We start from the raw sequence: 21520 nt of genomic DNA, 5'->3' as shown, positions 1-21520 counted from the left end.
AATAACGGTTGCTTTACCATTATTAACTACTATACACATTCTTCTTACAGGATTCATTACGGCCGTCCTTTAATATTACCAAAAATTCCAATAAAAGTTTATAATTATCACTAATATTTATGGATCGTAGACTTGAGTATATAAAACCATGAAACGATAGTTTACGTACGGGCGCACAGAGAGATAGAAAGAAAAAATTATACTTTAGGGAATCTTTTTTATAAAAATTAAAAAAAAAATCTCTGCAGTATACCCGGATTTATTTCGTAATATCTATTATTTAAAATATAATCGTACAATTTATTTAGATAACATATTTACTGATTTTGATGGATTTACCCATTCTGTAGGTCCCGGAATCTAAAATACTTTCTTTAGATGTAGATCAATATTTCCGTACGTCCATTTTCTAAGTAATATTACTTAAAATTTAAAACACTGAAATAAGTTTACTTATATTTTTATTGGAGTAATGTGTCGAGTATTTAAATTAAATTAAATCAAAAGTTTACTCTGCTATAAAAATTCTAAGAAAAAAATTTAATGTAAATGACTCCAACGATTCGATTATTAAAAACAATTTGGTAGATTTGATATTTAGGTATATTTTTCAGGCTCGAGAAATTTTCCCTGTAATTGAAAAATATGTATTTTAATTCAACGGAAGACTAGACTAGAGTTTTATCGAGGTGTTTGTAATTATATTTATTAAACCCAGAAAATATGCCTGAAATTTGTTTTAAATATTTAAATATATGTATATATTCAATGTATTTTTTTTATTTTTTTTTGATACTTTTACATAAAGGTACATAAGGTACAATTACATATTACCGATTTAAAAAAAATATCTAGAAGAAATCTAATTATTATCAACAAAAAAAATTATTCGTGCATATTAAAATGGAATTTTGATAAATAAATGATTTTTATTTTAATTAAACATTTTTACTACTACTTCAGAAAATAACTTATGAAAAAAATGATAGTCGTAAACTATTAAAAAAAAGAGTTATTTGTATTAAAAAATAAAAATAAAAGGCGGAAATTATTAAAATTATTTTTCTTATAATTTAGGAATTTTAATCCATTGTTTTTATATACAATAATTATGTTCCGGTATATTATAAAACTCATTCAGAGATTTAGTTTTCCTCATTTATAAATTACATTAATACTAAATTTGGCTTTGTATTAGAATTAATTAAAACTTTCTTCCCTTTTCTGAAATAAAGAAAAGTTGTTGGATCGATCACCAGACTGGATTTATATATTGTGTCGGTTTATTTTGACCACTTAGATATCATTTCATTATGAGGATGCTTAAACTTGCTTTTAATTCACTAAACTTACTCTCAAAGTGATTTCAGCTAATCGAATAAATAATTCTGTTGCAATTTATTTGTTTTCCAACTTTCGCAGTTGCAAATTCATTTTAAATATCCCTTAAGTATAATTAATTTTAAGTCTTAATTAAATTTTAGATATTTATCCTAAGGTCTTCGTAATTATATCGAATTTAGTACGACTTTCTTTTGCACCCGATTAAAACAATAATGAAAACATCTGCTTCAGCAAGTTGAAGCGTAGTTTGGTTTAAATTGAGGCATTAGTTGCTTTAAATTACTTACTTTTAAAAAGTAAAGTTCAGTGCAATAATTACACAAATATAATTTCGGGTATAATTCTGATAAAAAATATGTTAAACTATTTTATATGATTGTTTTCACTTTAAAAAATACATATAAATGTTCTGCGTTTCATATTTCATTATTAAATGAAGCGGTAAAACTTCTGAAGTTTACTCCTTTAAATAATCCGTAGGAAAAATTATGTTACCTTTCGGTTAAATGGTTTTATTATTATTATTATTTAACTACTATTATAGTATTAAAAATAATAAATCGTTGATTAATATTATTGTCGAGTAAAAATTATGAAATTAGAGGTCGTGAATGGTAGTTTAGATTATTTTATTATAAAATATTGGCCGTTCAGCGCTCCTTTTCTCGGCGTTTTCGTCTGGCCTGGACTGGACCCCCACTGCGTCCAATACCTATACGCTTCTGAGAATAAAGGCTGTTCAGTTTATAAAAATTCAGTGTATTGTAATTTTTCCAGAATAACAGTTCGGTCAGAACAGGACTCGAAGCTTTCAGAAATATGCGGGTTTCAGAATAGTCAGGCCCTTATCTTAAAAATAGTAGTTATAGCCGGTTACCCGTCCTTCATAGGGGTAAAAACGTATTTTTCACCCGTATTTTCTTACAAACACTACGAGGAGGTGACCGTACTTCGTTTCTCTTCTTTTTTTTACTTTATGTTATTTGCGGAACGGTTTATGAAGAACATAATTTAGAGAACAGACTTGTGTGCAATATTTACAGCTTTTCTCTTTGGAGTGTATATGTAACTTTTGTTCCCACAGGAGACACTGGAGCAACTTGCATACAGTTGCTCGTGCGAAAAGCATCGACTCTGCGAGTTTAGAACGACCTATTGAAGCGTCTGACATATTATTACTTATTTATTGCGGTCGAACAAAATACTTTCCGCAAAAGTGGAAACTGGAGGCGCTTGAAGCTGAAGGGCAAGTGTAAAGGAATGTACGCCGTACCTCGTCGTACCTTTTAATCTACTTTTATCGATAATCAAAAGATATATATAAAAAGACACAAAGACCTTTTTTGTAGAAAATTAAATCTAAAATACTGCAAACCGTTCCTGAATTCAATATGACCGACGGTTTGGACGGAGTAAAGTTGAATATCGACAAGGATCGTTTATCATTATCTGGTTGTTACCGCAAACTATTAAAATGACCACCGTCTTGAAAAGGTGAAGTATCTTGTAACTATAGAATTCTTATGTTTTTCCGGGTATAAAAACTATGTTCATGCAAAATTTAAACTGGATCGGTCGAGTAGATTTTGCGTAAAAGAATAACAGACTGGCAGAAACCACTAGATTTTTATATATATAATAAATTCCTTTTTATTATTTTCTTGGACCGGATTTAATTATCGTTTTTTGTTCTTATCAATAAATGTTGAAAATAAAATCTAAATTAATAAACTATTTTTCTTTATTTATTTATTTATTTTTTTTTATTATTTCTATCATTTAAAAAATAGTAAATAAATACATAAATTTTCTTTATTATTCATAGGTTTATTATTCAATAGAGGAAAATATTATGCATTTTTATCCCTCTTAAATAACACATTAACTCATTTTTCCTCTTGTTAAATTAATTAATCGGTATACCCCCGTCGATTTAATACCAAGAATGTTCCAATTATAGAAAGCGATATAAAAAGGAATTAATTTCGTGTTCTAAAGTCGATATTTTTTTTATCTGTGTTACAGAACGTATAAAGGAAATTATGTATTTTTCCTTTTCCAGAAACTTTACCTACAGAAATTAATACGGTTTGAAGGGAATTCAAATTAAAAAAGAAATTTTTAAAATAAAGAAAGATGATCATATTTTTAAATTACGATGATGTACGGATTTATTCTAATAAGGAACTGAAAATTTTATAAAATATCAATTTAGAAAATGTAAATTTAAAAAAAAAAGTGTAATACTAGTTCTAAATTTTGGTTAATTTAAAATTGTTATAGTCGGTTGAATAAAAATGTACAACAATTTATACATATATAACTTATTTTTGAAATAAGTCGTGTAGAAGAAACCGTTTTAAGTTTCTGTTTTTAATATTTGTTTGAAATTTTTGGGTTATTACGTGTTTTAAAACGGCACAAAATTGTGAAGCATCCGTAGAAGAATGGTCGTAGTATAACCTTGATGCGGCGTTTGTAATTAAATTATATTTATGCGAGGGTCGGGTAGAGATCGGCGCCGGTGTGGATAAATTAAAAGCAGTGATGATGTCGGGTACGGGATGAATAACGGGACGGGGTTTGCAACAGTCGGTAGGTTAAAAACTCACGACTAGATAGCAGATGGCAGTTTGTCGTCGATGGGTCGACGAGAAAAGAAAAGAAACTAGAAGACAGGTCGTAACCCGCCTTTATTACGACCATTAGATTCCACGTTACGGCGTTACACCGCCTTACCGGTGTTTGCTACCGACGGATGTCTCCAGTATTTCTTATCTAGATCGGAGTGTATCAGAAACAAAATTCGGAGATAACGATACAGGTAATACCGCTCTGTCGGCCGACTCGGCAGTGGACAACATACCGTTTCAGGAACGCCGTTTCATCTCTTTCTTAGATAGAATCTGACCAAAGAAATAATAACCTTACTCGATGAACGTTACCGGTCTTTGACTCTCATTAACGTAACACTCTCATTCCCACTTCGATTTAATACTTTCGGCCAAAAAAAAATTCTTTATCGTGCTTTAAAGATCTATCCCGTCGACCCGAACCGAAAGCCTCCTACTGATTTTTTTAATGCTTTACAATTTAGAACCACTACAGCAGCAAAATTCTTTCTATATCCATAAAAATAATAAATAAATGAAATAAACCTTTAGACAAAACTTAGACGAAATCGGGCAACAGAAAATAAAAATTATTATAAAACAAAACGTATTATTTATTATTATTATTATTATTCAATAACCAATATTTTTTAAATAACTGACTTATCCACGTACATAAATAAAAATGAATTTTTTGTCCCTTATCCGTCGCTATACCATTCATTCGATTGCCATGAAACTTTGGTGGGTTGTTCGCCCGCGAAGGTTTCTAAATTAGTTTGGATCCGCTAGGTGGCACTGGGGTCGAGATATTTCGAAAATTGTATTTATGGTCCGATTTGGCTGTATTAATGGTCCAAATCGGACCATAAATACAATTTTTTTAATATTTATACTAAAACTATACCCGCTAGGTAGCGCCGACGATGTCGAGGTTTTTACGAAACTAACAAACAAACAGATATCCAAACAGACCTTTTCTTCTTTATACACACACACACACACACACACACACATATATATATATATATATATATATATATATATATATATATATATATATATATATAGAACTCCTCCGTTTCAAGAATTATTTAAACAGCATTATATTTAAAGTAATACTTTCATGAGTATATATTCTGAAAGGGTAAACGCTGAAGTATTTTTGGTGTTTAATGTGTGCACCATTTGTTCCCCTGAACACGTCTAGACTGTAATCCATTTCTTCCCGCGTACTCGCCAGCATGTCGGGTGTAACGGATGCTACTGCCGCAGCGATCCTCTACCGTAGGCGGTTAATATCACGGACTTTCTCCGAATAAACAATGTTTTTCAATATCCACGCAAAAAGAAATCTAGTGAGGTCATGTCTAGGTTCGTTGGTTGCCGTGAGATTGTTCCTTCTCTTCCGATCCACCTGTTTAGAAACCGAAAGTTTAATGGGGCACGGACACGCTTGCTGTAGTGCGTTGGAGCGCTGTCTATCCGATAAAAAAGTAGTCATTTTTCTTCTTCGATATCGTCAATCTGTAGAAAGAAGTAAAATTTAAGCATATCACAGAAAATATCCCCATTATGGTGCTTTATAAAAAAATGGACGTACCCATAATAGGGTCATTTATCGATCCGCAATTAATGAACATAAACTGAATTAATGGACTAATAATATCAATTTAATGAATTTCCAAATTCATAGTAATTCACAAACAAATTGAATTTTTATGTTTTCTACCTTTTTCTTTTTATTAACTTACCTCAAAAAACGATCACGGCAAACTAATGCTTAAATAGGGGATTCACTTTGACTTGATATTTAATTGTTTATAATTAAAAGTATTAAGCTAAAAAAAATAATGAAAAGATTAAACCGTGTGATTTTTTACCCCGATGAGCGTTTAAACGGATATTCCATTCTGAAATAAATATTATAAAAATATAAACAGATAATCTTATGTCTATTTTAACGGGAGACCGGATAGCGTCGATGTAAACGAGCTATTCATTTAAAGTGAACCGCTGTGTATTTGTGTACATGTCGTGTTGTTGTTTGATCCGCTTGATGTCGCTCCGAATGCTTTTAAAAGTCCGAGAGATAACATCGCAGGCCGGCCGGTAGCCAGTCCATTTACAGTAGCTGTTACAGGAGGTCCGTCGTTTTCATCGAAGTCTTTTACTTTTTTCTTGTTATCCGGTTACTTATCTTAAAAAAGAAAAAAAAACTGAAAACCGTTGCATTTGATTATTTAAACGATATCTTAACTTGTATTTTCTACCGTGTAACAGGGCAATTTCTTTTAACACGCATACATGATGCGATGTTATAACAGTTTTTACAGTGACCGACCGAACAGAAATTTTCTCACGGCCGTTTCCAATTAATTTATTATCATTTTGGTCGAGCACACACACACACACATAAACTTGTACTAACATTCTGAATGCCGTATTTGTCTACAATATATAAATATCCATCGATTAACATAAGTTTTAAAGTGTTACTTTAAAAGAAACTTGTTTATAGATAGACCTATATTAATTTTTAGATATGAAAAAAACTTCCTCATATTAAAAAAAAAAGAATAAATAAAAATTTTTAAGCGACGAGTGTAAAAAAGAGATTCTTATAAAAACGTGTACTCGGTGAATGAAGTTAATTAAAACTGACAGTATTGAGATGAATTTACCTAATCGTATCCTATAAATAGCGACCAAAATAGCTGAAATATTTTTTTCTGTAAGTGTACTTTTAAATTGATTTATTATAAATATATCAGTTAAAATGAAACAAAATAATTTTTAATCGTATCTGTATTTTAATTTAAAATGATTTATTCATTTTATGTGAAAACGCTTTCGAAGTGAAATCGTGGTAGAATTAAATATTTATGTTAGTTAATACTTTTAAAATTTAAATACAGGAAGTAAGTTTAATGCTAGTTTTTCAAAATTCTCTTTACAGGGAAAATTCTGCGGTTATGAGTATTAAATAAAATATTTATCGTAATTTTAAATACATTTAAAATAACGGTATGGATTAATTTTAAACAAAGATCTAAGAAATATAATTAAGATAAACGTTATAATGTGATAAAAATGGAAATGATGGTAATCGTTAAAACGCAACGGTATAATAATAAATGTGCCTGTAAAAGAATTTTTCTTCTTGGATTGCAAAATTAAAACCTAAACTCGAAAGGAAATAACGAAAACAATAAAATAAAGGAATTTTCCAGCTAAAGAGACTTTTTTTTATTTTACATCGATTTGGAAATAAAAAACGTAATTATTAATTACCTCATTTGTATAATGGGAAAAACACAATGAGATGATCAGAATATATATTTTTTTATTTTTTATTTTAACGCGTGATATTACAGTAGAATTTTGAAATTTAGTACGGGTTAAAAAGGAAAAAAAAACTAATTTTGTCTCATAAATTACAAAACCATTAACGATTGCAAAACTGAATTTCTCAAAAAAAAATTTTCTTATATTAATTATAAAACTTTAAATTGTATTTCTTTACATATGTTTGGGACGTACAAGAAATTTAAAAATGTATTCCAAAAGTTTTTTGAATTCTTTTTCTCTTTAATCGCATCACCCTTTTTGTCTCCTCTTCAAAAAAATACTACACCTACCATCCATAGTGATGATATTTGAATCTGGTTCAAGAATTAATTTTAAAAAACTGGTAAAGTATTCCATGACTTTCCTATTAATAATAAAAATTAGTACAGTTAGAGCCAGCAAAACTGAATATATGTTTTCTAGAGGCGGGGAATAAATTTTAAGAAAGATTTTTCTAAAAATATTCAGTTACAGGCTCAGCTTAACAAATTTGGTAAGTACAGTTTTCTCTAAATCTATCACCTCCTTCCGTAAAGGCTAAAATAACAAAAAGAATATTTCCAAAAATTATTTTTGACTTTTAGTTTCGGGTTCTACGATTTAAAAAAATTGTAAAAACTTCTTCTCTGTTCTATATAAGAATTATAGGCGTTCAAAATCATTTTGAAAAGTATTTAAACCGAAGGGAAATAAAGCGAAAGAGCAAAAACGTAATTTCATTTTTAAAAGGAATAAAATTAAGTTTTTTTTTTTTTATATAGGTAAACAAATTTACTTAATTATGTTTTCTTTAAAATGACGCTGAAGAATATCAAAATTGATTTTTCGCGATGTCATCACATCCACTTAACGAATTTTGAAAAAAAATAATATTACCAATGCCCCGTATATAGCAATATTTGAGCCAAATTTGAGGAAAATGGGTTGGGCAATCCTGAGATATAAGGGCACACATACATATACATACGCGTATAAACACATCTATATGTTTTTTTTTGTCTGGATGAACTTGTTGGACCATAGAACGTAAACGTTTCCAAAAAACAACCGATATCCCGTTTTTGACATTATCTCCATAGTTTTCCCTTACACAGATATTCGAACTATATTTGCCGGGAAAGTAAAAACGTGTGAATTCTTTTTTAACGAATTAAATGTAACTGATTTATTACTTACTTCGTATTAATTATTTGATTAAAAGCTGAAGACTAATATTTTACTTTTATAAAACTGATTTCGAGAAAATCTAGATATGTTTATAGTCAATTTAAATTTTATATATGCTAATCCATAATTATATGTAATTTTATAGTACGAGTAATTCTTTTTGAGGATTAATAAATTAGAAGGTTTTATTTTATAAATACCAAATTATAAATCTGTGTAAAATAAAAATAATAAAATATAATATATCTCTTTGTTTCAATCGTTTTATGTTATTAACCTTTAAATAGCTACTTTAAATTAAAGAAGTCATTCATTTCATAGCTAAAATAAAAAGTGGAGATAATTTTCAAAAAAGGAAGAAAAAACGATAATAATAACAATAAATTGTTTAAAAACTTTCTTCAAAAGAAGCATGTTTTCATTATATATATATATATATATATATATATATATATATATTTCGAATAACATTTAACTTTCTTCGAGGTAATATTTACCGTTTTAAAAGTATTCTTGGGTAAAAAACCAGTTAAGTGTGTTAAAGATGAAAAAAGCTGCGCTTAGAAAGTTCAAAAGCATCTTTTGACATTTCCTTTTACACCTTTCAGATCTTTAGCTTCTTGTGTAGCGAGTATTCATTTTATAGAAGTTGCTACATAAAATCCACGTGGATTTTATAACCTTTCAGGTTAATAATCCTTTTGATTTTTAAACGTAAAATTACTCTTATATTCGCATTTTTCATCGTTTAACTAATCCTTTAACACAGGAAATTTAAAACGAGACTCGTTCGATAAAACATCTTAGGTTTCTAATAAGTTTGTTAGGAGTTTTAAGTGCATTTTTAATACTGTATTTTTAATTAATATCTGCACTAATATTTATGCGGTTGCTGTCGGCGTGTTTATTCGCACGTTTTCGTTTAGGCTCTTCTATGTGTAATATTAATATTAAATACAAAAAGATATTTAGCGTTTCACTATATTCTATGAGATATTTATATAGCATACAAGACAAGTTAGTCCATACCTTCCAGTTAAATCACGAGCTATGCGGGAAGCTTTAACGCACTCTACCGAACGTTGCTTATATTATTTAATACTTCATAATTATTACAGTAATGTTGAAATTATTATTTTAACATATAGCTTACCTTCTTAAAACACATCGCTTATAAGTACTTCTGTTTCCCGATTGAGTACGTCTGTAATAGATAAAATATAGACGTCCAAAAAAAAAATTTAGAAGAAAATAAATCCCAAAACTATTATATTAAGAGATTGGAAAAATCAAACAATATTTTTAAAATTATTAAATTGTGCGTACAACTTTGAAAAACTAATATTTTTATTTAGCATATTATATTTCTACACGTATATTTATCGCACATATATAAGCGATATTTATGAAATTATTGAAAACAAAATTACACACGCGAGTGATAAGTGGTTTTAGTTCAAAAATTTATTTAAAAATCGGTCTAGATAATTTTCAACTCAAATTAATGTAAATACACATACACGTGCGAATAAATGTACGCAACTCGTAAGTAGATTACAAAAGGAAGTCGATCCGTATCACTCGAAACTACACTTACTTAATTTTATTAAATTGTGAATTTTTATTATTTTCTTTTGTTACTATGCCAAAATAATATGTAATTCTAATTATATGTAATATCTAAAAATCAAAATAAGACCAAGTTTAAATCATTAACAGGCAATCGTCTTTCTTCATTGTCTTCTTTACAATAAATAACATGACTGTTTAATAATTCTAAACTTAGATTTAAATCTGGTATAGTATTTTTTCCTTCCGAATTTATTTTAAAAATTTTATGCTTTAGAAAATGTTTATTAGGTAATAACCAGTTTTTTATGGTTATCTTCCCTTAAAAATTTCCATTTTATACATTACAGTTTCAATTCTCTTTTATTTTCATCTAAACTTTTGAGTTTCTCTTTTTCGTTTACCTTACTTTTCTTCTTCTAATACTATTTCAACGATATGATTTTTACTTCTCCAATCGTGATGTGTAGTCGGTTTTCTTATAGTGAATTGTTGTATTTAAGCTTCTATCTCGTTTACCTATTCTATATTTTCACCTTTTCTGTCCTTTAATTTTATTCGATCTTTTTCTCTTTTTTCTTTCACATTTTGTCGTCAGTTATCGGGATATATCTGATTTTTTGTTTGTAATTCACCGAGCGTGGATTATTTAACCCTATGACTACATCGATCAGGTCGAAGGCCTGCCTCTTCAAGGTTTCCTGATCGTCCTGATTTGAGGGGTTTACTCCCATATTTTGGAGCGGCTTCAGCAAGAGACGATATGCATTTTCATCCGTTCAGGTTACTGCTTCTAAGCTGTAGAAATTTCCCAACCCGGCAATATACTTACTCTCTGACCTTGTATAACGCCTTATTGTTCATATTATCTTCTGGAATTTTCAGGGGCGCCGCATGTCTGTTCTGTGCTGGAATCGGAGCGGAGATGCTAAGAGGAATCTGTTACCGACTTTTTTTTTTACGATGCTGATGGATCGCATTTACTCATCACGTTCCCAAAAGCCGAAGCCGAAGCTTCCCTAGGTCGATTCCCTGGACCCCTTCTTCATGTCGGTATTTTAAATCGTTCAGTCTTTCTTTTTTCCTTCTCCTTGAGTATTTGAGATGCAAATACTTGCTTCTTCTGTATTTGAGATGCAAACATGTATAAATTTATTTCAAGTTCTTTTAAATTTTGAGGTCTTTTTTATGCTTTTTATTGAAGCGAATAATATTACACAAAATGTAGCAGCCATATAAGTCTGCATGAGAATCCAGAGTAAAATTGATTGCCGCTTTACAAAAATCCGTAAAGGAATGATCCTTTTGGATTTGACTGATCCCGATAAAAATTTAACTAACTTTAAAGTTTAATTTTATTTCATAGGATAAATATAAGAAAAAAACGTTAAAAGGATACAAAATTAAAAGCAATTTTGTTATATTTACGCACCCGATACCTCTCTTAAGATGATTCATTCGCAACATACAATTAGAAATCTGAAGGCCTATAAAATTAAAAAAGATATTTTTTGCAAGAAAACATAAATGGATCCATCGAAATTTAATGAATAAAGTACGTGAAAAAATACCGTATTTTAAAACACGCAGACCCGAATAGCATCAAATAAATCATGTTCTGTTGATTCTGAAGGTAAATTATAAAACAATAAACTGATGATGAAATTTTTGTTTCTAAATGTTTGCTAATTATAGGGTCCGTTGTTGCAGACGATCTTAAATTCGATGCACAAATACCAACCGAGGTTTCATCTGGTACGAGCGAATGACATCCTTAAGTTGCCCTACTCGACGTTCCGGACGTACGTTTTTAAGGAGACAGAATTCATCGCTGTAACAGCATACCAAAATGAAAAGGTAAGAATTTAATATTTTATCGTAATTATATATTATCTAAACTTTGTCGGATTAAATTTTAATTATATAATGAATAAAAGCTATTTAAGTGTGTATAAAAGACCTTTCTTATCGTTTTTCTTTTTATCTCATTTTCATATTTTTTATACCATGTGTCATTTATATATTTAAAAGTTTATTTTTATTTCAGTCTGCTCCATTAATTACGGTTTATAATGAAACTTTATCTGTCATTTTTTAGAAAAATAAATGTTTAATAAATTGAATTATTTAATCTGTACAAGCTTTTTCTTTAAAAAAAGCTTGAAAAGCAGATACGCGCTTCAAAATCAAAACAAAATTAACTTAAAGTACATTTTATCGACTAAAAATCAAACATAACAGATGTTCCTTGTTGTTTTGAATATGTAAAACAGGACGACCGAACAGTAAAGTTTAATCGTCTCTGTAGTCAAACTAGCAACCGGAGGAAAAAATCATTTATTTATTCCGCTGACTCGTGCGACAAACAGTTTATTAAATAACAGTGATTTTTTTTGTTTAGAGAATAATTCTTCTTACGCCGACCGATGAACGTTAAGTAAAAATAAATTAAATGGGAACGAAAGCTGTTCAAAAATTAAATAGATTAACTTTAAAAGAAAACTAATCTATAGGAAGCGTTATAAAATTAAATAATAACAATAATTAATAATTACAATAGCAGAGAGCAGAAAATTTTTCAAAGAAAAAACGAGAAAGGAAATCGGTGCAGATATGTAATACGAAGAGGCGATAAAGAAAAATACAACACACACACACACACATATATATATATATATACGTGTATAATATATATAATTTATACCTTTAAATTATCAAGAAAATTAATGACAAGGAATGTTTTATCGCATTTATAAACGTGTTAATTACGCGAAGTAATTTATCTGATGAAAAATGAAAAAGTTTTTGGATATATTGAAAAATTAAACACATTATGTTAGGCGACATAAACCTCAACGCCTTTCGTCCTGCGACCGATGAACGAACTAATCCTTTCTTTCGCGGAAGAGGATCGAGTTTTAGTTGGAGGATCTAAGTTAAAACCGTTCTTTTTGTTGCCGACGGTCTAAAAAATTATTGATTTATATTAAATTTAAGAATAAATTTGCATTCACAATCGCAATAAACCGGCGTAGATAAGCACGCATGCAAAATATTTATTTAAAAAGTTACTCCAGTTTTCTAATACAAAATTATAAATTCTAGTTTTTCCCCTTTTATTTGTACGAACAATAATAATCGCATCATGACAAAATTATTACACAATAATACGCCAGTTATTTACGAATAATTTTGCATTCTTACTAAGTAAATTTATTGTTGTTATCGTAATAAAATTAATGTTTTTGTCGACAGAGACATCTGTGGGAAACGACTAACTACTTTATGCGAAGAGGTTGCTCGCCTCACGGTAAACTTCTTCCCCTTGTATATCTCTCGTTCGCTCTCACTCCTTTTTGTTTATCCGTCTACCTCTCGACTCTCTCATTCATATTAAATAACCTGCAGCTTTATTACATCTGTGTGTCGTACTGTATAAATATTGTACGCCTATTCTTTGCTTGTTCCTCTTCTAGCTGCCTTTTTGCAAATCGTTAGCTCTTCCGCCACTCCGGTTTTATCACCGCACTTTCACCCCCTCGGTTTCATTAGACCGGTTACGTTTCTTATTTCATAATTTCGGTAGAAAACCTGAAATTCGACGTAAGATTTTAATTAATTTTAATTTTCTTTCGTATTTATAATAGTAAAAATTATTTCTTTAGGTAATTAATTATTCACGATTATTAATTTATTTTTAAAAGGGATACAGCAATATAAAGTATCGCCTAAGTAAAGGGTTATACTTTAAGACGTAATATAATATGATATATAAAAAAAATGTACTAATTCTATAAAATTGTAACGTATAACTTCTAACAATATTAAAATACCTCGTACGTTTCCCTTATATCACGCACGCACTTACTACTCGACAACCGCCCGACTATAATAAAAGTGTAAAGCGTTATATTCATTATAAAGGCGCGGCGTAGCGTAAAGAGTACTATAACTAAAATTAAAAAAAAATATAATTTACATTCCTATATATGAAAAACTACAAGGTTAATCGTCAACTAAAACCAAGGAAATAACCGTATATTTTGTAAGAATACGTACAAAAGGTATTAAACGAAAAGCATACTCGCAGATCCGACCGTAAGCGGCTTAATAAAATATCAGATATCAGGTGACACATTATGTACTGTGTTTTTTTAATTCCAGTTATAACCAGTAATAATAATTATTAGATTGTTATGGAATTTATATATATGTCGTTATTATTTACAATCGCAAAAAAATATCAGCACCTTAAATTCATTTGAAGAACTCTGTACGATTTAAATAAAATATAAATCGAATAAAACTTATTTTTATCATACGGATTCATTTTTTATACAAATAATTGTGTAATTTTTTTTTTACAGATAACGCAACTAAAAATTGACAACAACCCGTTTGCGAAAGGTTTCAGGGATACTGGAGCCGGTAAAAGAGAGAAAAAGTGAGTCAGTTGTTTCTCTTATTTTTTTTTACCTTTTATTTTTACAAAATATTATATATATATATATATATATATATATATAAAAGAGGTAGGTATTATCTACATATACATATATACATACACTGTTCTCCATTACAGAATACAATAATTTTTTTTTTGTTTTAAAATTGTCCCACCATTCTCTTCTTTTCCTTTTTTTAACTTGTTTGAAAAATTTATTTTGATGTGGTGTGTACGGTTTATAATTCTTATTATAAGTGGATAAATAATAACCGATAAGATAAATTTATAAGAAGCAATATTAAATTATTATTATTAATAGATAATTTTTTTTTATTCGTAAAGAAAAAGAAAAATAAGATTAAAGGAAAATGAATACTTATTTTACATGAATCGAATACGATTAATAAATACAACAGCGTACGGGAATAATTTTTTTACTCGAAGCAAAAAAGTTAGAGAAGAACTATTCCCGTTATCCTAGCTCTTGTGCGATATTACATAGTGAATTATTTAAATTAATTGTACACCTTTAACCTGGAAAACGCAGGAGATAATTTCCAGTTACATCGAGTTACTTGGAATTTAAGCGGAAACAAAAGAAATATTTTATCGAATTTTTCATTTCATTTCATTTTATTTCTTACTTTTAATTATTATTCTTTTTTTAAAATGTTATTTATTAATGTTTGTTTACTTTTATTCATTCGTATGAAATAAATCTGTATTTTATAAATTATAATGATTTTTTTTTAAAACATAATTTATAAATAAATCGATATTTTATTCTATCGAAATGTATTAGTTTGAATTTTTATCTAACTCGGCGCAAACGTGAAATTACTTTCCACGATTTTAAGTTTAATAATGTATGAAAAACACTGCAAACAGCTCAAGACTAAAGTTAAGTATATAATCATCGTTTACTAATCGGTTTAATTAAATCCCAAAATATTTAAAGCTGTACGGTATTCAATATCGTTCAAAATTATAGTAATTAATTTATCCGATTTAATGAGACGATAAGACTTTTTATGTGCTCCTTTTATAGCATATTAATTAACTTTGTAATATATTTAATAGAAGCGGTGTTAAAGCCCAATAATAAATAAAAAAATTACATGCGTATTTTAAACACTAGTCGTTTTTAAGACTGTGTTATCTCTTACAATCTCTTAAAAGATTTAAAACCTTCTTATTTTAAAAGAAAAATTTTTGTATAAAAATTAACTCGGAAGAAAAATCTCTTTTTTTACGACTTTCCCGAGCTGAAGAAAGTAAAGATACTCTTACGTCATGATGGTAACAGAACCCGAGAAATAAGAATCTTGAAATATATTTGGGACTATCGATAGAGAAATATGTAAAGTCTCCATTTTATTTTTTAACGAGTGAAATCTAATGTTTTATTTAACATTTTTCCTTTTTTTATTTAACATGTTTTTTTAATAGGTAACTTTTCCTATGATCCTAGTTGATTATCGGGATTACTCTTAATAATTATGGGAATATTAACAAAATATCATTGTTGTTTTATTTATATAGACGTAAATATTACCATTTTAACATAATTTTTTTAATGTTTAAATTTTAAAAAAGGCTCATTATTATCTAGTTGTAATTTTTCAAACCCAGCATATCGGGCTTTTAAAGCTATTTAATATCTCTTAACTTTGACCTAGAGTAAAGAATCACAATAAAATGAGACAGTAACTCTTACTGTTTTCCATAAAAGCGTTCAATGTAAGCAACTTTCGTCAAGCGGCATACAATTTTGAGGACTCCCTTTTGCGTTGTAAGACTGCGTTGGAATTCTCTAACTCCAATAGGTAAGGACGTTATGCGGGTTAACTTTTCCACTATGATGAAAGTTGACTCATCGCTAAACACAATACTATCAAGAAAGTCATCATCTTCACGCTACAGAATTTCGATTGCGAAATCAGCAGGCACAACGTAGCGGGTAGAATTTAAAACCTATAACATTTATGAACGGTACGGACGCATATGTGAGCGTTTCCATAAAACAATCTATACTGTCATCACTCGAATTGCTTGTTCCTAACAAAACTTTTTAGGTCTATGCGAAAAAACACCTTTACACGTTCAAAATTTTCTTCAGACATTTTCTTTGTTGTCTGAAGAAAATTTTATTAGTCTGAAGAACTTTTCTCCCTTTTCGCCGGCATCCGTTCGTTTTAAACCGACTATGCCATCGACGAATGTTATTGTCATTTGGAGGATCATAATTAAACTTTCTACGAAACGCATGATGAGCTGTAACTACAGATTCACATTTAGCAAATTGCAAAACACTGAAGGCTTTCCGTTCAGTAGTCGCCACCTTTGTTAGTGACGCTGTCAAGCGGAAAGATAGGGAATCAATCTACAGACATGCGTACAGCTAAAATTCTCCTTTTTCTCTTTGATATTAGCCTTAAATCAACACTGTTCACCTCATCCAAGAGACACTGTAACAAATTAAAACTCCGATCGATATTCTTTTTTTTTTACACCCGATATTATTTTTAGTTAACTAGACTGCAAGAGACTAAATTTAAGAGCCTATTAACTGTAACTGAAAAAGATATTTATGCAACTTAAGCTACTAATTATAAATTTATTTTGACCAGATTTGAATCGGTTTTAAAATGCCGATTGAAGAACTGAAAAACTCATACTTTAGACGTACTCGTATACCAGCTTTTAAAATTAAATGAAAAGCAAAATAATCTCTTTGTCTGCTTAATGCTAATATTAATTCTCCCTTTATACATGTAAAAATTCTTTGTTTTAATGTATTTTATTAATAATAATAATAAAAAATTAACCTAATTGAAAAGTAATCTATCGATGTAAGATAAAATTCTTGCACGATTATATTATCACGAAAAATTACTTATTTTGTTAATCTGAGGTCTCCAAAATACGAGATCAAGGGATAAAAGTACAATGAATCTGGACTGCTATGCAATTCCAAACCGACGTCTTACTCTTTAAGTTATATAATATCAAAATAGAATAATCAAAATTACAGCTGAAATTTTAATTTACAATAGCAATTATCCATTGATAATTAAAATTCTGAATTGTCTACATTTGCCTACAATTTCATTTTAATGCGAAACTGAATTTTCGACAGATTTAAACAAAAAAATTGAACTCGATATTTTTTTCTAAATTGTTCTTATAAAAAGATATATATATATATATATATATATAATAAAGTGTTTGAGCTTTAGGAAAAGAAAATACAAAGGAAAATTCCTTGATAAATAAAACCTACAGTTAAACAAAATTAAAAACGGTATTTAAATAAAAATAAAAGTTAAATAAAGCAGTTTAATTTATTTTTTCTTCCCTTTTTAAAAGAAAAAGAAATTACTTTATAACTGTCTTTACTAGAATGTCTTGGAACGGAATGCAAGGGTGTCGGAGGATGTTTTATCCCTCTATTTATTACAGATCCTGGGCGTCAGTCCCTTGCTGCTAGGTCTTTCTAATTATCTGGCGGGTATTTAATTCTTTGTTGGCGGTTATATATTTATTTTCAGTTTAATATGGACGAAGTTTAGGAATGCGTTCCAATTCTTTGTAAATAAGGGTTTTGAATTATTTTACTTTGTTTATTACTTGGGATATCTGCGTTCTTCTCCTGACACGATTCCCTTTCCCTCCATCTACTGAAGGCCTTTCGGTGCTAGCACCTTTCGGTCTACTAGGAATGCTCCTGACGAAGCCCTAGTTTCTGGATGGTCCGATGCACTTCGTTCGCGAAGGGAGTCACATACGGTGTACGTATGCGGTCGGCTTGATTAATAATTTACGATGAAGAAAGAATAACGAATCTTACAAAGGGCTTCTCTTCCCTGATTAAATACATTGTTTAATTAGGTATTATTTTTTATATTTTTAGCAGTAAATTTTCACCACTGTTCCTGTTATAAATATATAGAATTATTATACCTGATTACATCGGACGTATTTTAATACAAAATGAATTAGGTTTTCTTTTTTTTTATATTGCATGTAATACAATCTTTCGTCCCCTTCCAGAGCATAATTGCCATTATTAATATAGATAATGGTGTAATCGGAGATAAGTTATTATATGAACAAATAAATTACGAATAAATAATAAAAACCAAGTAAATTCAATTTGTAACTTTAAACTTTAATCTTGCCTTAAACAAAAACCGTAAAAATTGTGTTTAATTAATGTATTTTCAATCTACTTTGATAAAAAAATTTCAGCCGTTTGCAAACGTGAATATTAAAAGAGCCAAATAATTTCAGGTATATATAAACACACAATAAAACAGCAAAATTGGAGTGTCTGATACCCAGCAGTAATTTCAAACTATATTTTTAGAAAAACATTTTTAAAAATTATCATTTTAATTTTTTGTATCCAAACACTTCTAAAATATGAAAGCATCAAAAGATAATGTTTAAATTTATGAGTTTAAGCTACATCGCAAAATTTAATCATTAATTGGCTAGTGCTATCGAAATCTAATACGATTTTACAAATCAACACAATTTATTAGTACAATATCCCCAGATATTAATTTTGATTATATAATAAAAACACAATTTTTATTTATATTAATGTAAGCTAAACATCTGGTACAGCAGTATTTATTTTTAACCGATTTAAAAAGAAAGGAAATTTTTTAAAAGTATTTTATAATCCAAATACCATTAAACCGACTTCAATAAAATTTTACGGGACGATATGAAAATTATAAAATTAATTAACTTAATATTTTTTTCGTAGAATCTAAGATAATGGAAATTGCAAAAAATTCCCCTAATTTTTCCCCCCAAACAATATTACATTAAACAGAAAATTATACGGTTGCATTATATTGCAATTACATATGCCGTGGACACACAAAATCAAATTTCAGATTGACTAAATTTTTAGGGTTTTTTTTATTTAAAATGTTATTTATTACCTATTTCTGATTTAAAAACAGTTAAGTTTATAATATTTAATTTTTTTAAAGTTTCATAGAGAATTAAGATTTGTGTCTGCATATTGTTTTTATAGTACAATCGAGGGTCAACATGGGAATAATAAAACGATATAAAATACCTTATTTTGCATTAAGGTTATCGACGGGTAACGTGTAACTCAAAGCATAACGAGACGATGAATATTCATCTGTTTAAATGCGCCAACCTCCCTCCCCAACCACCACACCACTACGACCGCTACGTGTATACTTTAATGGGCTTACGTAGATTAATTGTTTACAAGAGACGACAAGCAGGCTTTATGCTTCACAACAACTGCATATACGCTACATTACATTATGCAAACTATCTTTCTCTCTCGCTCTCTCTCTAACACACACACAGAAACAATTGAAAATTTAATAAAACATTTGAAATGAATCATTCATATTCCATTTTTTCTTTATTTTGATCGTATTCTACAGGATATTTATTGCATTCACCAGTTTTCTTTTCGAATAGAAAATTAATAAAAACATTTTTCCGAATACAGTCACCAGGTAAAAGAAAAAATTCCTTTTTACATCAGTTTCTTGACAAAAATTTGACATTTCTTTCCGGTGATGTTAAATAACTAATAAAACCATAACGATGCTGTTAAATAAAGATACAAGCTCGTAAAGATATGTAATTTATTTAGCTAATAAATTTAAATCAATTTACTTTCATAGTTTTCGAAAACAATTATTTTCAATAACCTGTATTAATGAAATCCTTTTCAATCGCGTAGGTCAGCGGTTTCTAAACACGGTTCAACGCAGTTCTTTACACTTTTAAATTCTGTCCACAGATTTTTAAATTTATAATACTTTGATTCAAAAAGACATACGTAAATGTATGTATATACGTGAATAGTTAGGAGAGTCGCAAGTAGTTGCCGAAAATCAAGGAAATTGAATGTATTAAAAGTTTTGCAATCGTTGACAGGGATTTGTTTTGTGTTACGATCGCATCGTACAAAAAATGTATTTATTAATATCTGCATTTTTTAAGGCAGTCCAAAATTAATAACTGAAATATCTACGAGGACTTGAAAATATATTTTAAGTTACATTCCGTTTACTACAAAATTAGTCTATAAATTATATATTTATATATGTATGTAGAATACAAAGAAAAAAGGAATTTAGAAAATTAGGCTTACGAATGATTTCCATTTGGTAACTCCAGCTGCTCAAAATAATCAACAGAACACCGCTGTAAATAAGAGCAAACGGTGTCTGGACGAACGACCTCTTATTTATAAACATCCATCTACCTACTAGAACGTGCCTCTAATTAAATGGATCCCGCATTCGGTTCACACATAACGACAAACGTTTTTTTTTTTATTTTTTGCTTCAGCGTTTATTAACACCTTCCGTTATTCAACAATTATAATATTACCTGTTTTGAAATTTAATGTATAAAAGTGAACGGGTAAAAGAATAAAAAACATTATGGGAACAGTTTTTATATTTTGTACTACTTTTATTTAAAATCAAAATAATTTTCTGGATTTTTTTTAATTTTAACTAAGATATGTCTTTATTTTAGTAATAATAATTCCACATTTTTTTTAACAAAAGTTATCTGTTTTTTTTTTAACATTATTGAGTGAAATACATATACTACTTTCTCATATTTATAGATTTAAAATGACTATACTTTAAAATTCACTGAAAATCCCTCGTTAAGTTATGAGATGCGGAAAACAACGATTTAATTGAATCAGGTTTACCGATTATATAACCGTTAATTTAGCAGTTTCGGTCCAATAATATTATTATTATTATTAAACAAGAAAAAAGTTTTTAAATTAACTGAAATACTTCTATATTTAAAATCCTCTACTTCTTGTTAAGGGTGCATATAATACATTGTATCCCGCATAATAGAAGATAGATATTTTGGTGTTTTTTACCTCTCACGGTACTTCTTACAGCTATCGCATCTAAAACATTTGATGTATTCAAGAGTTTCTTTTGTTGAAAAGTAATTGATATTATTATAAAGCCAGTTGTAGCTTTAT

At 28.8% G+C, this 21520-nt stretch overlaps 1 protein-coding gene across 7 annotated transcripts in view; it reads left to right on the top strand.

The window, feature by feature from the left end:
• The window catches only part of bi (T-box transcription factor bifid), a 383693-nt gene that overhangs the window by 316404 nt on the left and 45769 nt on the right, over nt 1–21520 (top strand). For 6 of the 7 annotated variants that reach the window (XM_075362524.1, XM_075362521.1, XM_075362525.1 and 3 more), the window contains 2 exons: nt 11739–11900; nt 14411–14487. In XM_075362524.1, the coding sequence (XP_075218639.1) occupies nt 11739–11900; nt 14411–14487 (239 nt within the window). The remainder of the gene's footprint in view (nt 1–11738; nt 11901–14410; nt 14488–21520) is intronic. The other variant, XM_075362522.1, reaches the window with a different exon arrangement.

The sequence above is a fragment of the Lycorma delicatula genome, chromosome 4, assembly GCF_047948215.1.
Source record: "Lycorma delicatula isolate Av1 chromosome 4, ASM4794821v1, whole genome shotgun sequence".
Taxonomy (NCBI): Eukaryota; Metazoa; Arthropoda; class Insecta; order Hemiptera; family Fulgoridae; genus Lycorma; species Lycorma delicatula.
Note: the sequence above shows the minus strand (reverse complement) of the source record. Positions and strands in the feature narration are given on the sequence as shown.